Raw genomic sequence first — 20170 nt, forward strand, 5'->3', positions numbered from 1 at the left:
GTTCCCCCCTCCTCGTTTAATCCCTATGAGGCAGTCGAAGCTGAGAGTCAGTTACTGGCGCCCCCAAGGTCACCCAGAGCACTTCAGTGGGGATTCAAACCCTGCTCCTCCAGGGAGAGCCACACTCTGGCTCTCCCTCAAGATTTATGAGGCTTGATAACAAACCATTAATTAGCTGCAGCTGCCCCCTAAACCCTGCAGTCACCTGAGGACAGCGCAGAGACCTTTCCGCTAGAGACCCCCTGGGCTCTAGGGCTGGGCAACATTTGGTTATCAACATCGCGATATATCACCAGCTAAACATCGTGATATGCGGATATTTCACAATCAGGATGGAGCAATGTAGAGGCATTGGGGGGTTTCCCCACATTGTGATTTTTGCATAGCAAGCACATACAGACATCGTGATTCACAATATATCGCCAGGTCAAAAATTTCAAAGCCATTATCGTGATATGGACTCGAAACTGGTTTTGGACAATATATTGCCCAGCTCTAACATGATTCATGATACACTGCCAGGTCAAAAACTATGAACCCAATATCATGATATGGACTTCAAACCAGTTTTGGACAATCGTACCTTGGAATCTGTTCTGGAAGTCTGTTCGACTTCCAAAATGTTCGGAAACCAAAGCGCAGCTTCAGATTGGCAGCCAATCGGAAGCCGCGGAAGCAGTGTTGTACATTCGGGTTCCAAAGAACGTTCACATACCGGAAGACTCACTTCTGGGTTTGCGGCATTCAGGAGCCAAAACGTCTGAGTACCAAGACATTCAGGATCCAAGGTATGACTGTATATCAACATATTGCCCAGCCCTACTGGGCTCCCTCCCTTCGCAGCCCCTCAAATATTCTCCCCACATGCCCTGGGATGAGGACAGCAAAGCCCCCACGTGCTCGGAACGCCAGGACCTCACCGAAGAAACTGTTGATGCTCCCCTTGACCATGCGGCACCAGTGGGTGATGAGGTCCAGCCCGTCAGCGGGGAAGGGGCTGGTGGCGTCCAGCTCGCGGATCTGCCGCAGGACCCTCTCGGCACCGTGGAAGGACTCGTCGGCCAGCGCCACCAGCTCCAGGCCGGCCACGGTCCAAGTGAGGAGGGCTCGGCGCATGGGCGTGTTGCCGTAGAGGCGCTGCGAGCGCTGGATGTAGATCTCGATGTTCTTCTTCTCCAGTGAGGCGTACAGCTCCTCGATCTTGCGGGCCGGCAGCAGCTCCCCGTGCTGCTTGCGCAGAGCGGCCACCTTGGCATCGAGAAGGTGCAGCCGCTTGGCGCTCTCCTTGCTCTCGTCCTTCATCAGCTCGTAGTTGTCGCGCAGCTTCACCTCAAAGACGTCATCCAGGAAGACCCAGGAGAACTGCTGGACTTTCAGCAGCAGGTCAGGAGGGAGCTGGGAGCCAGGGATTTCTCCGGCGCCGCTTCTGCCATGGAGGCCCTTGAGCCACTTCTGGATGCCCAGGGCTTCATCCAGGGTGGCCGAGAAGTCGTACTGGTAGGGGAACTCCACCGCCACGCTGGCGCACGACAGGGCCCAGACGCGGTTGCGCAGCGTGCTCAGGGAGGGGAACGGCCCTCGGTGCAGGATCATCTCCTCCAGCTCGGGGACGGCTTGCAGCTCAACCTCCTTCAAGACAAAGATGCTGTTGCCGTCAAAGCCGGCCGCCAGCCCTGGGCAGTAGGCATGGAGAGATGTGCCGTGGCGGTTGAGCAGGAGGCGCTCGGCCGCCAGGCTCAGGTAGTGCATCTCCGAGACGAAGGCCGTGGCCTTGAGGGAGCTGAGCTCCAGCGTCAGGGTCAGCAGGCGCCGAGGAGGGGAGCTGGCCTCAGGGGAACCCCCCTCGGCGGTGGCGGGGTGGCCGTCAGTGGGCAGGGCAGCCCTCGGCGGGGACAGCAGGTCCCGCAGGGTCTCGTAAGAGTGCAAGGTGGACAGGAGGTGCTGGAAGAGGTACATGTGGTTGGCGGGGCTCCAGAGGATGGTCAGGCTCTCGCCGCACTGGACCTGGCGGTGGAGAAGGGCAGAAGGGTCAGGCAGGAAAGAGGAGAGAGAAGGCAACCCCGTCCCCCAAAACGCGGGGGAAGAGAAGAGAAAGGACTTCTTCATGCAGAGCGGAGTGGAACTGTGGAACTCACTGCTGCTGCAGGAGGCGGTGATGGACCACCAACTGGTATGGCTTGATTTAAAGAGGATTGGGCAAATTCATGGAGGAGGAAGAGGACTTAGCCTCTGGAAGCTGTGGTGGGGAGAGGGCTCTTGCTGGTTTCCCACGGGGGCATCTGGTCGGGCACCGTGGGAAGAGGATGCTGCGCCAGGTAGGCCATGGGCCTGATCCAGCAGGCTCTCCTGAGGTTCTTTTGTGCTCTTGGTAGTGTCAGGGTGTGATGGCTGGGACTCGGGCTCAGACTCGGAGCCAGAGGAGTCTCCGTCTGCACCGGATCCTCTGCTTCAGGCAGCATCTGAACCTAGTCTGGGGCCTGATTCTGAAGAGCCCCAGTCTGCACAGGTTCCCCTGCAACAAGCACCAGCTGGGCCGAGTCAGGGGCCTGACCCTGCCCTGGCTCCAGATGCAGGGATTACCTCCTTGCCCTCTGCTGGGCAATCACGTACAGCAGCTCCATGCCCAGTTGGGTCAGGAGAGGCTGAGGCGGCCTCTGGGTCTAGTAACCCACCAACATCTCTTGAGCTGCAGAGACTGAGGTCTGAGAGAAGGAGAGACCTGAGTACTCGCAGGAGGAGTGCTCGCCTTCGGGCGAGACAGGGAGGTGAGTCACCGGGGGATCAGGACGGGCCGTTACCCTGTCAGAGATAAAAGGCTGCCGGACCCCGCCCCAGGTTGCAGAAGCAACATTGCTGCTTGCTGGAAGCTGCCTGAGACCCTGTGCCTGACCTGGCCCAGTTTCCTGCTTTGGCCCTGTTGGACTGACTCCTCGCGGAATCCTTGGATTTGGGACCGGACCTGGACTGCGTGGCTCTGGTTAATCCCCGGGCCCAGCACACAGGGAAACCACAGAAGGGGAGGGTTAATCCCCGCTGCAGGAGGAAGTGATGGCTCCCAACTTGGATGGCTTTAAAGGAGGATTGGACAACTCCATAGAGGAGGAGCAAACTATTCATGGTTCCTAGCCAGGATGGCTCTGAGGGGGCATTTGACCACAGCGCAAGGTAGGCCCCCTTTGGCCCAGTCCAGGAGGGCTCCTCTTATGTCCTTATGCACATCAATAATAATTATAACAACAAAATTAAAATTGTACACCGCCCTCCATCCAAAAATCTCAGGGCAGGCCACAAAATAAAGATACCGCTGTACCTTGGTTTTCGAACAGCTCAGTTCTCGAACATTTCGGCTCCCAAAGGCCACAAACCCGGAAGTGAGTGTTCCGGTTGGCGAACTATTTTTGGAAGCCGAACGTCCGATGGGGCTTCCGATTGACTGCAGGACCCTCCTGCAGCCAATCAGAAGCCATGCTTTGGTTTTCAAACGTTTTGGAAGTCGGACGGACCTCCGGAACGGATTCCTTTCAACTTCCAAGGTACGACTGTACAGGTAAAAGCACAAATAAATAGTTAAATCATAATAACCGCCCCCCCCTGTGTTGATGCCCCTTGTCCCAGGTGAGCAGGGAATTGCTGCCCGCCTCCCCCTCCCCGCTTGACAAAGGTGGGCGGTGGTACCTCCAGGGAGCGGATGCTGCTTCGATAGGTGAGGGAGAGGCTGGAGAGGTCGGCCAGGGGGCTGGGGATGGCGGGGGCTTTGCAGCAGGGCTGCATCTTCTCCATGATGCTCTTCACCAAGGCCAGCGCCACCCCCTGGACACTGATGGTACAGCTTTCAGCACTGCCCAGCATGGTCAGGGTGTCCAGCCTGGCCTCTGTGGCCCCTGGTGGGGGGGGGAGAGAAGAGGGAGAATGGATGGCACGCCGGTCAAGCTCCATTTATTTATTCATGATATGATTACCTTATTGAATTATTAGGATTAATATCTTTAACAACAACCCGTCCTTCAACCCGTCCAAGCAATGTTAAAAACAGTTGCAAACAGCTCACAATATTTTGTTTTGTTTTGTTTTGTTTCATGAAAAGAGTGTTCTGGGAACAGCAGTTTGCTCTTGGTGCTGGGAATTGTAGCTCCATGAAGGGCAAACTACAGTTCCCATGATTTTTGGGGGGAGTGGGTGCTTTAAATTTATTTATTTCATACCGGTAATTTACAGACCTCTTGATTGTAAAAAAAACACACCCACCAAACAAACCTCAAAGAAGTTTACAAAAAGAATAAAAAAGTTTAAAATCATTCAAAATCAGTAGCAAGAAATGATTAAAATCAGCTAAAAAGCAGATTAAAAGACAGGTCACTTTCTATATAGCCAGGAGAGGCTTTGCAAAGGTGCCTTCCTGGTGTCAAGAGGCAGGGAGTTCCAAAGGAAGGGGGTGCTGGAGCTCTAAATGACTGAAAATGATTTTTCTCCCTCTCTTGTAACACTCAGACATCCAAGGAAGATGAATGTTGGGGGGAAACAGCACAGATAAAAGGACGTCCTTCTTCATGCTGCCCTGAGTTCAAATTTGGAACTCACTCACTTGTGCTCCTAAGGAACGGTGCCCCAATGGCTCACTGAGACCCATCTCCAGCTTCCCCCGGTCCTGTCTGACTTTGGGGGCAGAAACAGCCTCCGCTGCCCCCCAAGGCTCTTGTCCCACCCCCACCCCCCGCACTCACCGGCCAGGCTGGACAGAGTGAAGAGGTTGACGTCCTCCACCTTCAGGTCAACCTTCCAGAGGACCCCCAGCTCCTCCCCAATGGAAAGAGCTGCCTCCTCCTCCTCCTCCGGGCATCCCAGGGTCTCCTCCATCCTCTGGGGGCGCCAGAGGGACAGCACCCTGGAGAGGCACTCAGAGCAGGTGTCCGAAGACTCCACCTGCAGCCCGCGGAGGGTGCAGTCCAGGAAGAGGGTGTCAGCATGGGTGCTGGAGGTGCCCAGAGGCTGGTTGTAGCTGCCCTGCGGAAGAGGCCAGAAATGAGTCACTGGGACATTGTGATCCCAGGCAGCGGCCATGAGGACTAGCATCTTGGTTTCGTTTTTGGGGGGTAGATACCGCTTTAGAATCGTGAGGTCCAGAATCTTATTTTCTCTTCAGGAAAGGGCGACAGCTCAGGGCAGAGCGCCTGGTCTGCATGTAGAAGGGTCCTGGGTTCAATTTCCCGAATGCCGTCTCCAGGTAGGGCTGGGAGAGTCCCCCACCTGCAGCCCTGGAGAGCTGCTGCCAGTCCGTGTAGACAATACTGAGCTAGACGGGCTTGGTTAAAGGCAGCTTCTTAATGTTCCTTTAAAAATTTAGAAACAAGGGCAAAAACTTGCTTTTGGGGGGAAGGAGTCGTAGCTCAGTGGCAGAGCTCCTGCTATGCACACAGAAGGTCTCGGGTTCAATCCCCAGAATTTCCAGGGATGGATGAGCCCCCAAGATGCCAGAGAGCTACTGCCAGTCAGTGTAGACAATACTGAACTGGCCTGACGCCTGCATTGCCTCCTACAGCTTTTGCTTCGCAGGGGGAAATCAAAGCTGTGATCTCCCTGAATATTCACGGAGGTGGCAACTTAGATTAGCACCTTCACTTTTCTCTCTCTCGCTCGCTTCTCTCCCCCACCCCCCAAAAATCCATCTGTTCCCAGCTCTTTTGCCCCACAGAAAAATGGGACAGGAGATGCAAGATTCTCTGTGCCCTGGGATGCAGCAGGGATAGCAAGGATGCTGCAGAAAAATGGGGTGGGACAGCCCCAGGATGCAAGGGTGGGGAGGCCCTGGGCTGCACGGTGGGGGTTTGGCACCCAAGCTGGACCCTGCCAGAAACCTCCCAGAATCTGTGCCAAGCCACTTCCCCCCACCCCACCCCACTCTCCCTGCCCCAAGCCCCGTCCCCTCATTCACTTGCAGATTGAAGGAGTCGAGGATGAGGGCCTCTCCCCAGACGTGCATGTTGGGTGGGTGGGGGGCGCGCTGGATGTGGGAGTCAGCCCCCACGCGCCAGCAGAGGTGGTCGACTGCCAGGACGGCTCGCTGGTGGACGCTCTGCGGACGCAGGTGCTGGTAATCTAGAAGGCAGAGGGAGAGAGGGAGAGAGAGGAGGAGGAAGGGAGGGAAATTGTCCACAAACTCTGCTGGGAAAATTCCCCAACTTTTTCTCCCCAAAGCTACAGGAAATTGCTGGTCTTTGCGGACCCCTTAAAACAACAGGGTTTACTTGAGGGGCATGCGAAGAGGCAAGGAGGTGGCAGGGGGGCAGGCTGCAGGTGTCAATGACCACCCAACTTTGAAAGCTGGCATCACTCGATCAGGTTTTTGATCTATTTGTTGCATTTATATCCCACCTTTTTTCTCCAAGGAGTTCAAGGTGGCACGCATGGTCCCCCCCCCGATTTAATCCCTCACAACAACCCTGCGAGATAGGTCAGGCCAAAAGTGAATGACTCTCCCAAGGTCACACCCCGGGAGAGCTTCATGGCCAAGTGGGAGGATCCGAACCCGGGTCTCTCGCAGGTCCTAGACCGATGCTCCAAAAACTGCTCCACCCTGGCTCTCAATTAAAATAAATGGTTTTAATTTGTTTTGGAATCAATGCACAATTAATTGTGACTGTTCTGAATTTTATTGCATTATCATCTCAGGCTCCAGAGCAGCCGACAGATTTGTTGTTTTGAACGAAAATGAAGCAAGCCCTTTCACGCAGATCAAAACCCTTAAAAAAACTGCCATTCAAAACGTCTGAGATTGATTACAGTCTCAGCTGCATTGCAAAAGCAATAAATTAGAAACAATCAAAACTTTTGAACAACTGTTTTAATGCTTTATATCTAGGCATGCCAGTTTTCCAAATTTATAGTATTATTTTTGAAAATAATATCTATCTATCTATCTATCTATCTATCTATCTATCTATCTATCGTTGCAAAGGGACGATCCCAGTTTTGTTTTGTTTTGTTTTCAAAAAGAGGCCAGTCCCCAGTGAATTGCAGGGGTTAGGCTACGATTCTAACTGCTACTACCATGAGTACTAGTAGTTAGAATCAGAGCCTAACCCCTGCAATAGTAGTAGTAGTTGTTGTTTATTAAATTTACATAACACCCTATACAGGCAGGTCTCAGGGTGGTTTGCGGGATTAAATCACAATACAAAAATGCAAAATACACAATCCTTACCTAGGGAGACGGAGTTCAGGACCAAGGCAAATGGCGGGGTGTCCCCCAGCTGCACAGAGACACTGACATTGGAGACGGAGGCACTGAGGATGATGGTGGCCAGGATCTGCGGCATCCTAAATGGGGGAGAAAGGGGTGTCGCTCTGCACTGGATCTGCATCCTCACCAGAGATGCCATATTTGAGGAAGGGTGGTGTGATGGACCCAAGGCTCCTCTGCTGGCTCTGCTGCAGCAGGCCAGCTCCATCAGGCCTCCTCCTCTCCCCCCAACTGTCGCCTGGGGGCCGCCATCCCACCAGGCTGCCTCGGTGAGAAAGGCAGGAAGCACTCCATCAGCTCTGCTGAAATAGCAGGGGGGTGGGCTAGATGACCCTTGGGTCTCCCTTCCAACTCCGCAATTCTATGAAAGCCCAGCTCCTTCAAGCACCCCCTGCCCCTGAACTGTGCCACCTTGTCATTATAAAAAAAACCTGGTGCCTGAGCTTGCTTCTTTCCTCTACCCTCCTTGGCCCTTTTCCTTCGTGTGTCATGTACTTTATATCATAAGCCTGCAGGCAGGGAGTGCCTTGCTTTATGTGACTGAATGCAAACCACTCAGGAAGACTTTACGGCTGAAGAGGGGGTGCAAATATCCAGAGTGCTGCCATGTGGATGGTGGAGCAAGCTTGTTTTCTGCTGCTCCCGAGGGGGGGACGGGACCGATGGATTAAAATGAGAAGAAAGGAGATGCCAACTACATCTTTGGAAGAACAGACGGTGAAAGCTGTTCGCCCGTGGAACGGACTCCCTCGGAAAGTGGTGGGCTCTCCTTCGCTTTATACAGAGGCCATCTGGCCATCTGTCAGGGATTATTGGGCCGCAATTCCTGTATGGCAGCGGGTTGGGCTAGGTGACCCCCTGGTGCCCCTTCCAACACAACAAATCTATGCTCCAAATAAATAAATAAATAAATAAATAAATAAATAAATAAATCTGATTTTGTGAACTGCCCTGAGGCCTGTGGGTATAGGGTGGCATACACATTTCATAAATAATAATAATTGCAATAATAAATAAGTAGCAGGGCTTTGAGCGCAGAGGGGGGGGGGAGAGACCCTGACCTCCTGTTGCTGTTCCTGGTGGGGGCCAGGGGCCCCTCCTCTTTCCGCGCCAGAGCCAGCATGCTCAGCCAGTGGGAGAACTCCTGGTGGCGGTAGTGGACAATGCAGGTGTTGAGCACCACGGCGACCGAGATGTCGATGGCCATGACCTACAGATGGGTGAGAGAGGAGGAGTGCCATTGGCAGCGCGGCGTTGCAGGGGGTTGGGCTAGATGACCTTTGGGGGTCCCATCCAACTACAGCAAGAGAAGCACTTGCCTGCAAGGTGGCTTTCAGCAGGCTGAGGCAGACGATCCGCTGGCGGCTCTGAGAGAGCAGGAGCCCATCTGCGGGGAGAGAAAAGAAAAGAAGAGGGGCTTCGTCGGGGTTGTGGGTGGCCGAGTCTCCTGCGCCCTCCTGTGATCAGATTGACGTTCCTTGTGAAAGAGCAGCTCACCTAGAGAGCGGGGGGCGCATTCCACTCCGGGGGGGGGGGGGGGGAGCAGGGCAAGGGATGAGACATTTCACCCCTTCCTGAGGCTGGCTGGTCTCCTCCCTTGAGGAGACGCCAAATTAGGGAGTACAAATGGCAGTGCATTCAGTAGATATGCAGTGCAGACATTTCAGTAGAAAAATGAATGAAAGCAAGGGCCAAGCTGGATCGAGACACATCAAAGAAGTGTTTCAGCTAAACGCGTTGCAAACATTGTATGAGAAATCAGGTGAGCAAAAACAAAACTCCACAGCGCCATCTGCTGTCACAGTGTTAGAATACTTAAACATACAGTCGTACAGCCATACCCCATGTTGCGTCCGCTTCAGGTTGCGTTTTTTCGGGTTGAGGACTGCCGAAACCCGGAAGTACCGAAATGGGTTACTTCCGGGTTTCGGCAGTCGCGCATGCGCAGAAGCGCTAAATTGTGCTTTGCGCATGCACAGAAGCACCGAATCACAACCCGCACGTGTGAGTTGTGAACGCTGTGGGTTGTGAACGTGCATCCCGCATGGATCATGTTCGCAACCTGAGCGTCCACTGTACCTCCATTTATGTAACCCTCTAGTTACGTAAACCTCGGGATGCGCACGCAGCAAACCCAGAAGTTTTACCAGGGTTCGCTGTGTGCGCATGCGCAGAAGCAGTCCTCAAGTTACGGAAAAATCAGGATCCAACCGGACCTCCGGAACGGATCCCGTCTGCAACAGGAGATACCACTGTACTGTAAAGCACTTTTTCTTTGCCAATGTAGCTGAGTAGCCAGTGAGCAGAGCGGCCTACGGAGAGAGGGTGTGGCTAAAGAGGAGGCGTGTCCTGAGGAGAGGGTGTGGCTGAGGAGAGGTGTGACCTAGGGGAGAGGGTGTGGCTTGGGAAGAGGGTGTGGCTGAGGAGGAGGCATAGCCTAGGAAGTGTCATGAGGGCCGGAGAAAGGCTCTAAGTGCACACCATGTGCCCTACTGTTCCTCTGCCCTCCTCTTACTACTTTCCTCCAAGCACTTGCCTTCCAGCGTGAGTTCGAGGCTCATCTGGGGCAGGTCGCAGGTGGGCGTGAAGCTGCGGAGAGGGATCTGCTCCCCGTCACACTGGTACGCAAACTGCAGCAGCTTCAGGGTCCAGGCGAGATGCCTGCAATGGAGACGACAATGGAATGGAAGCTCCCTTCAATATACCAAGTGGGACTCTTTGCCCATCTAGCTCAGTGGTGCCTACTCTGACCGGCAGCAGTTCTGCCATGACTCCAGGAAGGGGGTCTCTCTCCCAGCCCCAAATGCAGAAGCCAGGATTGAGCCCAGGACCTTCTGAGCTAAGCTGAAAGCAAGATTCCCCTCTTCATGGCTTTGAATTAAAGGTTTTGCATCCAGGAACAGGGGCTCCCTGAAACCCCCCACTCCCCCGTTACCTCTTCTGGCTGTTCATAGAGAGCACCAGGCTGGTGTTCTGCAGCTCCACCTTCACCCGGCAGGGCACGTACTTCAGGCTAGCCAGGCTCAGCATCGAGGGGCGCAGCTCAACGGCCGTGGCGGGGTCTGGAAGGAGGGGAAAGAGCCATGCGTGAGAGGCTCATGGGCCTCTCGAACCCAAGACACTCGCTTCGAGGGCACCCCACCTGAGGAACGGAGGAGAGACAGACCCCTCTCCCAGCTCCCTCCCTCCCTCTCTCGTGCACTTGCCAGTTTCAGGGTAGAGAACTACAGACCCTTGCACCCCGTGCCAAACCGCCTCCCCACCGCAGCTGGTTCCTTCACACCAACCATTCATTCGTAAGCGACCCGCTGAAAATGGAAGCAGCAAACCAAGGGTTTGGGGTCAGGACACCAGGCGCCCTTTCCAATGGCAGGGCAAGAGAGTATACTTCACTCAACTAGGAGGAGCGGGGTGTTCACCCCAGGTGAGTTGCAAATTGTGCCTGAGCTCTGGGAAGCCAAAGAACAGGAGGAGGAGGAAGGAGCCCACCCTCAGCCCTTTGAGGTCCCCCTCAAACACCCCTGGGAGCCCAGAGTTCTCGACCTGCCGTATCTCCGACGCGTCGCAGCAGCTCGCTGTGGAAGAGTCCCTCGTGCAGCTCGGCGTGGAAGCTCCAGACGCCCACCTCCAGGCCGCAGAGCTGCCACTTCCTCAGGCGCAAGTCCAGGGAGACGGTGAGGGCCAGTGACAGCTCAGCCAGGCAGGCGTCGGCCTGCAGGGGAGAGGGAGAAGGAGGAATCCGCCATGGGGGAGATGCATTTCTGCCTGTTAGGGCTGGACGATAGATCAATGTATTGACCAAAGCCAATTTGAAATCCGTAGCATGGTATCGGTTTCATAGTTTTGGACCTGGCAATATATCGCAACTCATGATGTGTGTTGTTTAGACAAGTCAGCCTGGAAACTTGGAAAGCTGGTGTAAATTGCACAGTCATACCTCAGGTTACAGACGCTTCAGCGTTTTTTCGGGTTACGGACCGCCAAAACCCGGAAGTACTGGAACAGGTTACTTCCGGGTTTCGGCGGTCGCACACGCGCAGAAGTGCTAACTCACGCTTTGTGCATGCGCAGAAGCGCCGAATCGCAACCCGCTGTGTGCAAATGCGCCGCTGCGGGTTGCAAACGTGCATCCCGCACGGATTATGTTCGCAACCCGAGCATCCACTATAATCTGTTTTTATTCAACTGCTATTTTAACTTTTGGAAAGTCTTAGGTTGTTGTTTTTCTTTACTTATTGACTTCTTTTTTTTGCAAACCGTTTTGAGGCTGGTGGCTGTTTTAACACCCAAGTGCTGTATATGAATCAATAAAGCAAGCAGGTCTGAGAAAGGCAGGAGCCCTTGGGGAGAGGAAAGGTTGCAGCTGTTAGTGATTGGTCAGAAGTTGGGCATTCAGCATCCTTGATCCTAGGCTGCGGGACATGCATCCAGCAGAGATGCAACAGGCACCCTCTCACTTTCAACTTCTGGGCATCTCTAGAAGACCCAGACCTATGCAGTTACTTCTAATTATGCTTTTAAAGAAAATCGCTTTCTTTTATATCTTGGTGCTGGACACTGCTGTGTCTTATCCTACAGGCTGGCAGTCCGGAAACACTTTTACAAATAAATTGACATAAGCAAGCTCCCAACCACCAGGTGTTTCTCTCACTTTCCCCCCCTCTGCCTTACCTGTCGGCTGCTTTTCAGGACTTTGCTGTTCACCTGGGAGAAGGTCGCCTCGCAGGCCATGCTGGGGGAGGCAAAAGGGTGGGGGACAAGAGAAAGCCAACTCTGAGTGATCGAAGAACAAAGAAAAACACTGCAGTGACCCCCACCCACAACTGAGAGATTTGTTTTTTAAGAAATAGTACTGCCTTAAGAAGAGGCTGGCTGTTGGAGCAGGCCAGTGGCCTGTCTAGTCCTGCCCCCTCTTCTCACAATGGCTAGGAATCTAGATAGACTGCCTCTGGACCTGTAGGTTCCATAAGAACTGAAGAAGAGCCTTCTGGATTAGGCCAGTGGCCCATGAGGTCCAGCTTCCTGTTCTCACTGGGGACAACCAGGTGCCCTTAATCCAAAACCCACAAGCAGTGCTCCCCAGTTGTTCCCCACTGCTTGGTTTTTGGAGGTAGACTGTCCCTGGGCATGGAGGTTCTGCTGTACCAACAGAAGAGCTGGATCTGGAGACCTCGGGAAATGAACCCAGAACCTCTTGCACGTTAAGTCAGGCGCTCTGTCCTGAGCTGACCCTTCCCGCAAGGCAGGGCTACAGGTAGCCAAACCACCCCCATAGACTCACCGTCTCCCGTCGCCATCCAGCAGGATTTGTGTCCTGGTCACCTGCACGTGCCACAGGGACTCGGAGGCCGCTGCATGCAGGACCATGACGTTGACCGCCTCCACATGGACAGAGCAGAGCTGGGGAGGGCGCAGAGGGGGGTGTCTGTGAGGAGGCAGAGGTCCAGACCTGCCCACCCAGGCTCCCTGCCCAGACCTGAGCACCTCTCACCTGGCTGAGGAGCCGCAGCAGCGAGGGTCCAAGGGAGAGCACCTTGCCTTGCTCAACGCCACCATCTGCTGGGGCCTCCGGGGATGGCAGCCTGGGCGCCTTCTGCAGGTCCACGCGGATGCGCACCTCTCCGAAGCAGAGTGCCAGGTAGCGCCTGCAGATGGAAGGGGGGGTGAAAATGGGGTCAGGAGCAGGGGGGTGCAGCTGGAGGTGCAACCGTCTTCCCCCTGCCAACCCTCCCACCGAGAAACAGGATTTCAATGCAAGCAGAGCTAGTCCAGTTCAGTATCAAGACTTAAAGAGGAATTTTTAAAGTGCTTAAAAAGCAGTTTGGGGATTTGTAGGAAACTGGCTTCTCCTCCGATATTTGGGTCTGTTTAACTCAGCACTGTCTGCACTGACTGGCAGCAATGGCTCTCCAAAGGGTCCTGCCCTGTCCCTCTTGCAGATGCCATCAGGGATTCAGCCTGGGGCCTTCTCCCAGCAAGCTGCAGCTCCTCCTCTAAGACTGAAAACAAGATTCTAGTCCTCGTGGTTCTCAAGGAAGGGCGGCTTTAAGCAGGGGCACAGGATGCTGCCTTACACTGAATCAGGCCATTGGTCCGTCTAGCTCTGTATTGTGTACACTGACTGGCAGAAGCAGCCAGTAGGAAAAGTAGCCAATGGACAGGGCATTGGGAGTTGTAGTTCAGCAGCGTCTGGAGGCCCACAGCCTCCTTTCTGCTGTAGGATGGTGGTACAACCATCACCACCAAGCCCTGTTTCTCAGCCCTAAATGGAAATGCTATGAGTCAGCAGAGGTTATTTTTATTTTTTATGATTTATATATTGCCTTTAAGCAGAAGATCCCACGGCAATGTGCAACATAAAGAACGTAATTTATGTTATGAATGTGTTCTGGGGCCAAGCAGAGGTTGTAACACCACCCTTCCTCCCCAAATTTGGCCCATAATCCACCAGGGTTCAATATCCGCCCGCTCTGCAGAGTTCCATGCCAGACGAGTGGATGCAGAGAGCGTTCCCTGAAGGATTGACTGGTGGGGAAACTACAAGAGGCAGTGTGGTGTAGTGGTTGGAGTTTTGGACTAGGACCTGGGAGACCCGGATTCAAATCTCTCACTTGGCCACAGAGCTTGCTGTGTGTGACCTGGGCTCTCCCTCTCAGCCTAACCTGTCTCACAGGGTTGTTGTGGGGATTCAAGGACTAGGACCCAGGAGAGACCAGGGTTCAAATCCTCACTGAGCCATCAAGCCCACTGGTTGACCTTAAGCCCAGTTGCTTCCTCTCAGCCTAACCTACCTCACAGGGTTGTTGTGAGGGTGAAATGGGAAGGGCGAAGACAACGTGCGCCACCTTGATATCGTTCGAGCAAAGGCGGGATATGAATGCATTCAAGAAATACTCACGGGACATCATGGTTCAGGAGCTTGCTGGAGATCCAGACGCTGTCGATTTCCTAAAACGGCACAGCCAAGAGACACCCATGATGGCTGCATGTACCTCCCAGGTATGTGCCCTCTGCCCCACAGATTCAGTGTGGCACACCCACAGCTATCCCCCCCCCCCCCGGGGACAAGGTTCAAGGGGCAGCACCAGCTTCGTAGGGCTGAAGCAGGGGAAGAATTGCACAAAACTGCTTCTTTTGTGTGGTTTGCCTAATAATAATAATAATAATAATAATAATAATAATAATAATAATAAAAAATTTGTATTTGTATCCCGCCCTCCCTGGCTGAGGCCGGGCTCAGAGCAGCTAACATAATAAAAACAACACAATAAGCATAAAAACAGACATCAATCAATTAAAACACATCTTAAAATTAATTCAGACAAGTTAAAATCTGGGCAGGTGGGAATGATCAGGGTGGACTTGAGAGTGGTTAATAATTGCCAGCGGAAACCAACTGTTTCCGCTGATCATACAAGGACCTGTGAGCGCGTTGGGGACCTCCTTCGGGCTTGTTTTATACAAAGGAAAGTAAGTCAAATGGGCAAGACTCGCCACAGGTGAGCAGGAAAGTTTGCAAGCCTCGCCAGACCAGGGTTGATGTCAAAGACTCAAACACCCCCCGGTACTTACCACAGTCTGTTGCTCCTCCTGGAACTTCAGGCTGAGGTTCTGAATCCAAAAGAACCCAAAAGAGCCCACCTTCAGCTCTGCCTGCAGCCGCCGGCGACACCAGTTGGTGACCAGGATGTACAGGAGCCACCTGAGGGAACGTCAGGATTCGAATCAGTGGCCGCCCACGCATGCAAAATGCAGTCTTCCCCACGGCACCTGCTTTCTGAGGTATAGCTCAGCGGTGGGGAAACTCTACCGGGGGAATCAAACGTGTGGCTGTAAGGACATAAGAAGCAGGAAATCTCCCCTCCTGGGGTTTCCAGAAACTGGTATTCAGAGGCATCGCCGCCTCCAACTTTGGAGGCAGAGCAGAGCCCTCTTCTCTTCCATCCAAGTTGGCGGCCCTCACTGGCTCCTGTGGCAGGGAGTTCCACAGTTTAACTCTGCCCTGAACAAAGAAGGGCTTTCTTTCATCTGCGCTGAACCTCCCAACAATCAGCAGAGGAAGGCAGCCAAGATGTCTGGAAGCCAAGATGGAGCAGACTCAGCCCGCAGACCACCAAATAATAAAGTCACGGATCCCACCACTGACTCCCCCCCCCCCATTAAATATTGCACCTCACAGTATGCTATTGACACAAATGTCTTCCATTTACCACAGGCTATGTGTGTCTTGCGTGAGGGAATAATAATAATAATAAAAAATATATTTATACCTGCCCTTCCCGGTTTAGAAACCAGGCTCAGGGCAGCTAACAGCAAATATAAAACATTGATTAAAATGCCACTTAAAAACAGCATAAAATACAACATAAAATGCAGTATCAATATCAATTAAATTCAAAAATTCAGGGGTCATTTTGGGGAAAAACAAACGAACTCAGGTGGGCTGACCCAACAAGAAAAGTTCCATTTGCCAAAATAAGAAGTTGGGTCAGGAGAGGCGTTCTTTCAGGCAGAAGTTAACTTATGGCTTATGTTTCAGGCTGAAACACAACAGGCGCAGCAGCTTCTCTTGAAGTTCAGTGACTCAAAATCAGTTGTTACACTTCACTTGGAAGAAGAGGTGGTAAGATGCAGGGCCGGATTTAGGTTTGATGAGGCCCCATTACTGAAGGTAATGGGGCCCTTTATATGTCCAGCTGTCCTTTCACTGCGGAAATGGATAAAAGCTCCCCATCTCAACAATGACTATCATCAATGCAGGTAAGAAATTTTTTAAATTTTCATTTTTATCATCTACAATACTGTTTTGTTTACTTTATAGTACAGTCCATTGATTATTGCTTTCATTTTATGGATCAATGGTCTCGTTAGATAGTAAAATTCATGTTAAAATTTAGGGGTTGTTTTTAAAAGTCTGGAACGGATTAATCCGTTTTGGATTACTTTCTATGGGAAAATGTGCCTTGGTTTTGGAACGCTTTGGTTTTGGAACGGATTTCCGGAACGGATGAAGTTTGAGAACCAAGGCACCACTGGATATATAGAAATGAACAAACCAGTGATATTTTAGGGAGCAGGCTAGCAGGTGAGGCCCATTCCTTACATCATAGGAGCCTACACAACGCAAAACACTGTTGCTGTATTTTGTCTTATTTGTTTTTTATCTTCTATTTTGGAAATGTACAACCAGGTTTTTTTTATTTACATTTTTTTGGGGGGGGCCAAGAGAGTGGGGCCCTAAGCTATAGCTTGTTTAGCTTATACGTAAATCCGGCCCCGAGGAGATGTTCTTCTGAGCTTCTGCGTACTCTCATTCCTTTACTTAGTTGTGACAGGTGTCAGTTACGGCGAAATATTTTGGACGCAGCTAAATCTCCCTTCGCCGCTTCATATTTTGGCTCCTGAGCAAGGAGCCCTTTCCCTCAGCTGCCCTCTCTCTTAGCAATGCCCCTCCTGAGGCGTTTTATTTGGGATACCGGATCCCAGGGAATCCCCTCGGCCCTTGTGACTGGCTTGGGAGCCTCCTCTTTCCAGAAGATCTCTCCCAAGAGGAAGAGTGGACTTTTTAAAATTTAAATTTCAATATATTTTTAATCTTTTGTTGGAAGCCGCCCAGAGTAGCTGGGGTAACCCAGGCAGATGGGCGTGGTATGAAATAATAATAATAATAATAATAATAATAATTCCTGCAGTGTCTGCCTCTCCTGCCTCAGCCCTCCATTTTCCTCCCCAGACCCTCAACCGGCTCTTAGAGCCAGTTCTCCCTCAGTCCAAGCCCTGACTGACTCTCTCCCTCAGAAAAAGTGCCTTTTATTCTCCCGCCAAAATGGCTGGCTCCTCCCCCTCCTCTCAGCAGCCAATCGGAGAGAGGCTCCGGCCCTCTGGTGGAATCCTGAGGGACTGCAGCGCCAGACTCAGGCTCTGCTGTCCGTCACATGCGCCTGGTGAGGAACAGTCGAAGGAGCTGGGGATGTCGAGCCTGGAAGAGGAGACCGAGAGGAGACAGGAGAGCCATCTTCAAATATCTCAAAGTTTGTCAAATGGAAGAGCAAAGAAGCTCGTTTTCCCCTGCTCCAGAGGGCAGGACGTGAAGTGATGGCTTCAAATTGCAGGAAAGGAGATTGCTTGCTTGCATGGAAACGGATGAGCAGAGCCTACCGTCCAAAATGGGAAATGTGCCTTGGTTGCTCCACCCAATTTTGCCTTTTTTTGCAAGTGATTCCTGGAAGGTTGCTTAGAACTGGATTTGGTTGCTTTCAGGGGACAGGCTGAACAGGTTTTTGAAAAAAGAAAAAAGAAATCTGCAAATGTGTGCCTTCAAACACTATTGACCTTACTTCACACAGTTCCTCACCCTGGTCTTCTGAACGCTTCCCAGTAGCATACTACATGGCTGAAGAGGATCTTAGGAGGGCCAAGGTATATTATTTTTTGCTATAACAAATCCACCTCAATTCTCACCAAATGCCATTATTCACTGGCTTGCCACTCTAGCCTGAGATAGCTTGTTTGGTTTTAATGAACTGCATCATTTTTTTTAGATGCGTAAGACTGGTGAGATATATTTTTACGAACAACAGAAGGAAGGAAACAGCAAACAAAAAAATGACAGGATTCCACACCAAAAAGTTAACTCCAAAATTCTGCATGGCAGGTAGAAATCTGCAAGCTGAATTAAACTCCAACATTTAAACCTATTGGTTTATTTTGCACAGAATTTGATTCCGTTTCCTTTCACAGTAGGGAGGTCTCTCCTCCTTCTTCCCCACTCCCATCTCAATCCCATCTCTCAGTAGCCAATAAGGACTAGAAACTTTAATTCTGCACCCAACGGTGCTAAGTTCTGCACTGGGGCAGCGTCACTACTGGAACAAAATATCTATGCTGCAACAGCTAAGCCCCTCGCCATTCCCCTCACAATGGGGACATCGTGTAGGGGGTTGGACTAGATGACCCTCGGGGTCCCTTCCACCTCTACAATTCCATGAAATCTAGAGTGCTCATTTTTTCAGAATGTCAAAACCAGACTATTGATCCATCCAGTTCAGTATTCCTTACACTGACTGGCAGCAGCTCTCCAAAGTTTCAGGCAGGGGATATTCCCAGCTCTGCTTGAAGATGCCATTGGGGATTGAGCCTGGGACCTTCTGCATGCAAAGCAGATGTCCCCCCCCCACCTCCTCCCTTAAAATGAATTAAAACGCTAGTCCTCATGATGTTAATAATTAGCTGGCTTAAATAGGAACATGGGAAGCTACCTTGCACAGAGTAAGACCACTGCTCTGTCTGGCTCAGTGTTCTCGACACTGACCGGCAGTGTCTTCCAGGGTTTCAGGCAGAGGAAACCTGCAACCCCATCTGAAGAAATCGGGGACTGGACCTAGGACCTTCCGCCTGCAAAGTAGGGGCTCTGCCACTGAGCTACGCCTCTTCGCCTAGAGAGAGCAAAGCAAGGCTGCAGTCCTCATGGCTATTCAATTCGGGACCAGGGACACGGGTCCCTGCTTTATATCACTGTCCCCACAACCATCCAAAATGCTCCCGGCCAAACACAGAGCGACTCGCGACGGAACAGGAAGATTTTGCACTGCTGAAATTCAACTCTCCCCCCCCCCTAAAATGATTGGACTTGAAACACCACCAACCTGTCTCCTTTTGAAACTGATTGTATCACTCCAAAGCAATCACTGAGGATGCGCCATAAATAACCCTGATCCGCCACCATGGCTGAAAGCAAGACTCACACCCAGGACCCAGACAAGGCCTACGGGATCGGAAGTGCGAGGAGCCCAAAGGGGTGCCCACGGTCCTTTAAGGGTGCTGTAGTTCCCAAACTGAACCCCGACAAAAGGGGTCGCCCCACCCTTTGCAACCAACATCTCCTAGTGAACACTTGAGACACCGCTATTTACGTTCTAAGCCAGCCTTTGGATACCTGGAGCCTGGCAGGTGTTTTGGACTACAACTCCCATCAGCCCCCAGCCGGCCCGACCCAGGGGGACAAGGCTCTTCCTATCTGTGACCAGGCCCCAAACAAACGTGAGCTGCTGTTGCTTACTGGCAAAGGAAAAGCACCCTGCACGAGCTCAGGGGCACTCCTGACATCAGGAGTATTATTAATTGCAATCAGTATTAATGCATTTCTGTCCCGACCTTTCCCCTTCCAAGGTGGCATGTGTGTCCCCGCCCTCGTTTAATCCCCACAACAGCCCTGTAAGGTTCATTAAGCTGCGAGGCACTCTAACCACTACACCACACTGCCTCTCGCGAGCACCTTGTAACGTCGTCTCAACCCCCCCCCCCAGGCTGTGTGGGGCAAAATGAGCTAAAGCGGTGGGGTGGTATATTTGGATGATGTGGTGTAGTGGTTAGAGCAGGTACCCCCAAACTCGGCCCTCCAGATGTTTTGGGACTACTACTCCCACCATCCCTAGCTAACAGGACCCGTAGTCAGGGATGATGGGAATTGTAGTCCCAAAGCAACTGGAGGGCCAAGTTTGGCCAAGGGGAACTCAAAAGCGAGTTGCCAGGCACTACCTCTCAGCCTAGCCTACCTCGCCGGGTTGTGGTGGAAATTAAGCGAGGAGAACCATGTGCAGGATCTTGAGTTCGAAAGAAGCTGGGACAGAAATGCAGACCCTGGAATTGGGGGAACAGAACAAACCCCCCAAAGAGGCGCAAAGCTTCGCAGTGTTGCGGGCACTGGTTGGGAGCAATGCCAGCAAGGGGGCAAAGAAGGAAGGGCAGTGTCAGCAGTGGGCATCTGGGTGGGCAGCAGTCCAGGGACAGGAGACCCCAGGGGCTCAGATTTGGGGGAGCGAAGGGGTTGAAGACTGGGCCGGTGGTGACGGCAAAGTGGGACAGGCAATGCCAGGCAAGGGGTGAATGAGAGGCTGGCACAGATGCAGACAAAACAAACAGCACAGCCACTGG

General features: G+C 52.4%; 1 protein-coding gene across 2 annotated transcripts in view; it reads right to left on the minus strand.

Annotated features, from left to right (window-relative positions):
* Positions 1 to 20170, minus strand: part of BLTP2 (bridge-like lipid transfer protein family member 2) — a 43769-nt gene that overhangs the window by 22709 nt on the left and 890 nt on the right. Inside the window, exons 2-16 of one of the 2 annotated variants that reach the window (XM_028707645.2) lie at positions 14810 to 14939; positions 14136 to 14185; positions 12729 to 12882; positions 12519 to 12637; positions 11909 to 11969; positions 10781 to 10949; positions 10173 to 10299; positions 9774 to 9898; positions 8557 to 8624; positions 8299 to 8447; positions 7199 to 7314; positions 5930 to 6093; positions 4722 to 5001; positions 3676 to 3881; positions 921 to 2004 (exon numbers count right to left, since the gene is read on the minus strand). In XM_028707645.2, the coding sequence (XP_028563478.2) occupies positions 921 to 2004; positions 3676 to 3881; positions 4722 to 5001; positions 5930 to 6093; positions 7199 to 7314; positions 8299 to 8447; positions 8557 to 8624; positions 9774 to 9898; positions 10173 to 10299; positions 10781 to 10949; positions 11909 to 11969; positions 12519 to 12637; positions 12729 to 12882; positions 14136 to 14185; positions 14810 to 14939 (3002 nt within the window). Of the gene's footprint in view, positions 1 to 920; positions 2005 to 3675; positions 3882 to 4721; positions 5002 to 5929; positions 6094 to 7198; positions 7315 to 8298; positions 8448 to 8556; positions 8625 to 9773; positions 9899 to 10172; positions 10300 to 10780; positions 10950 to 11908; positions 11970 to 12518; positions 12638 to 12728; positions 12883 to 14135; positions 14186 to 14809; positions 14940 to 20170 lie in introns of those variants that run through there. The other variant, XM_077919718.1, reaches the window with a different exon arrangement.

The sequence above is a fragment of the Podarcis muralis genome, chromosome 15 (genome assembly GCF_964188315.1).
Source record: "Podarcis muralis chromosome 15, rPodMur119.hap1.1, whole genome shotgun sequence".
Lineage (NCBI taxonomy): Eukaryota > Metazoa > Chordata > Lepidosauria > Squamata > Lacertidae > Podarcis > Podarcis muralis.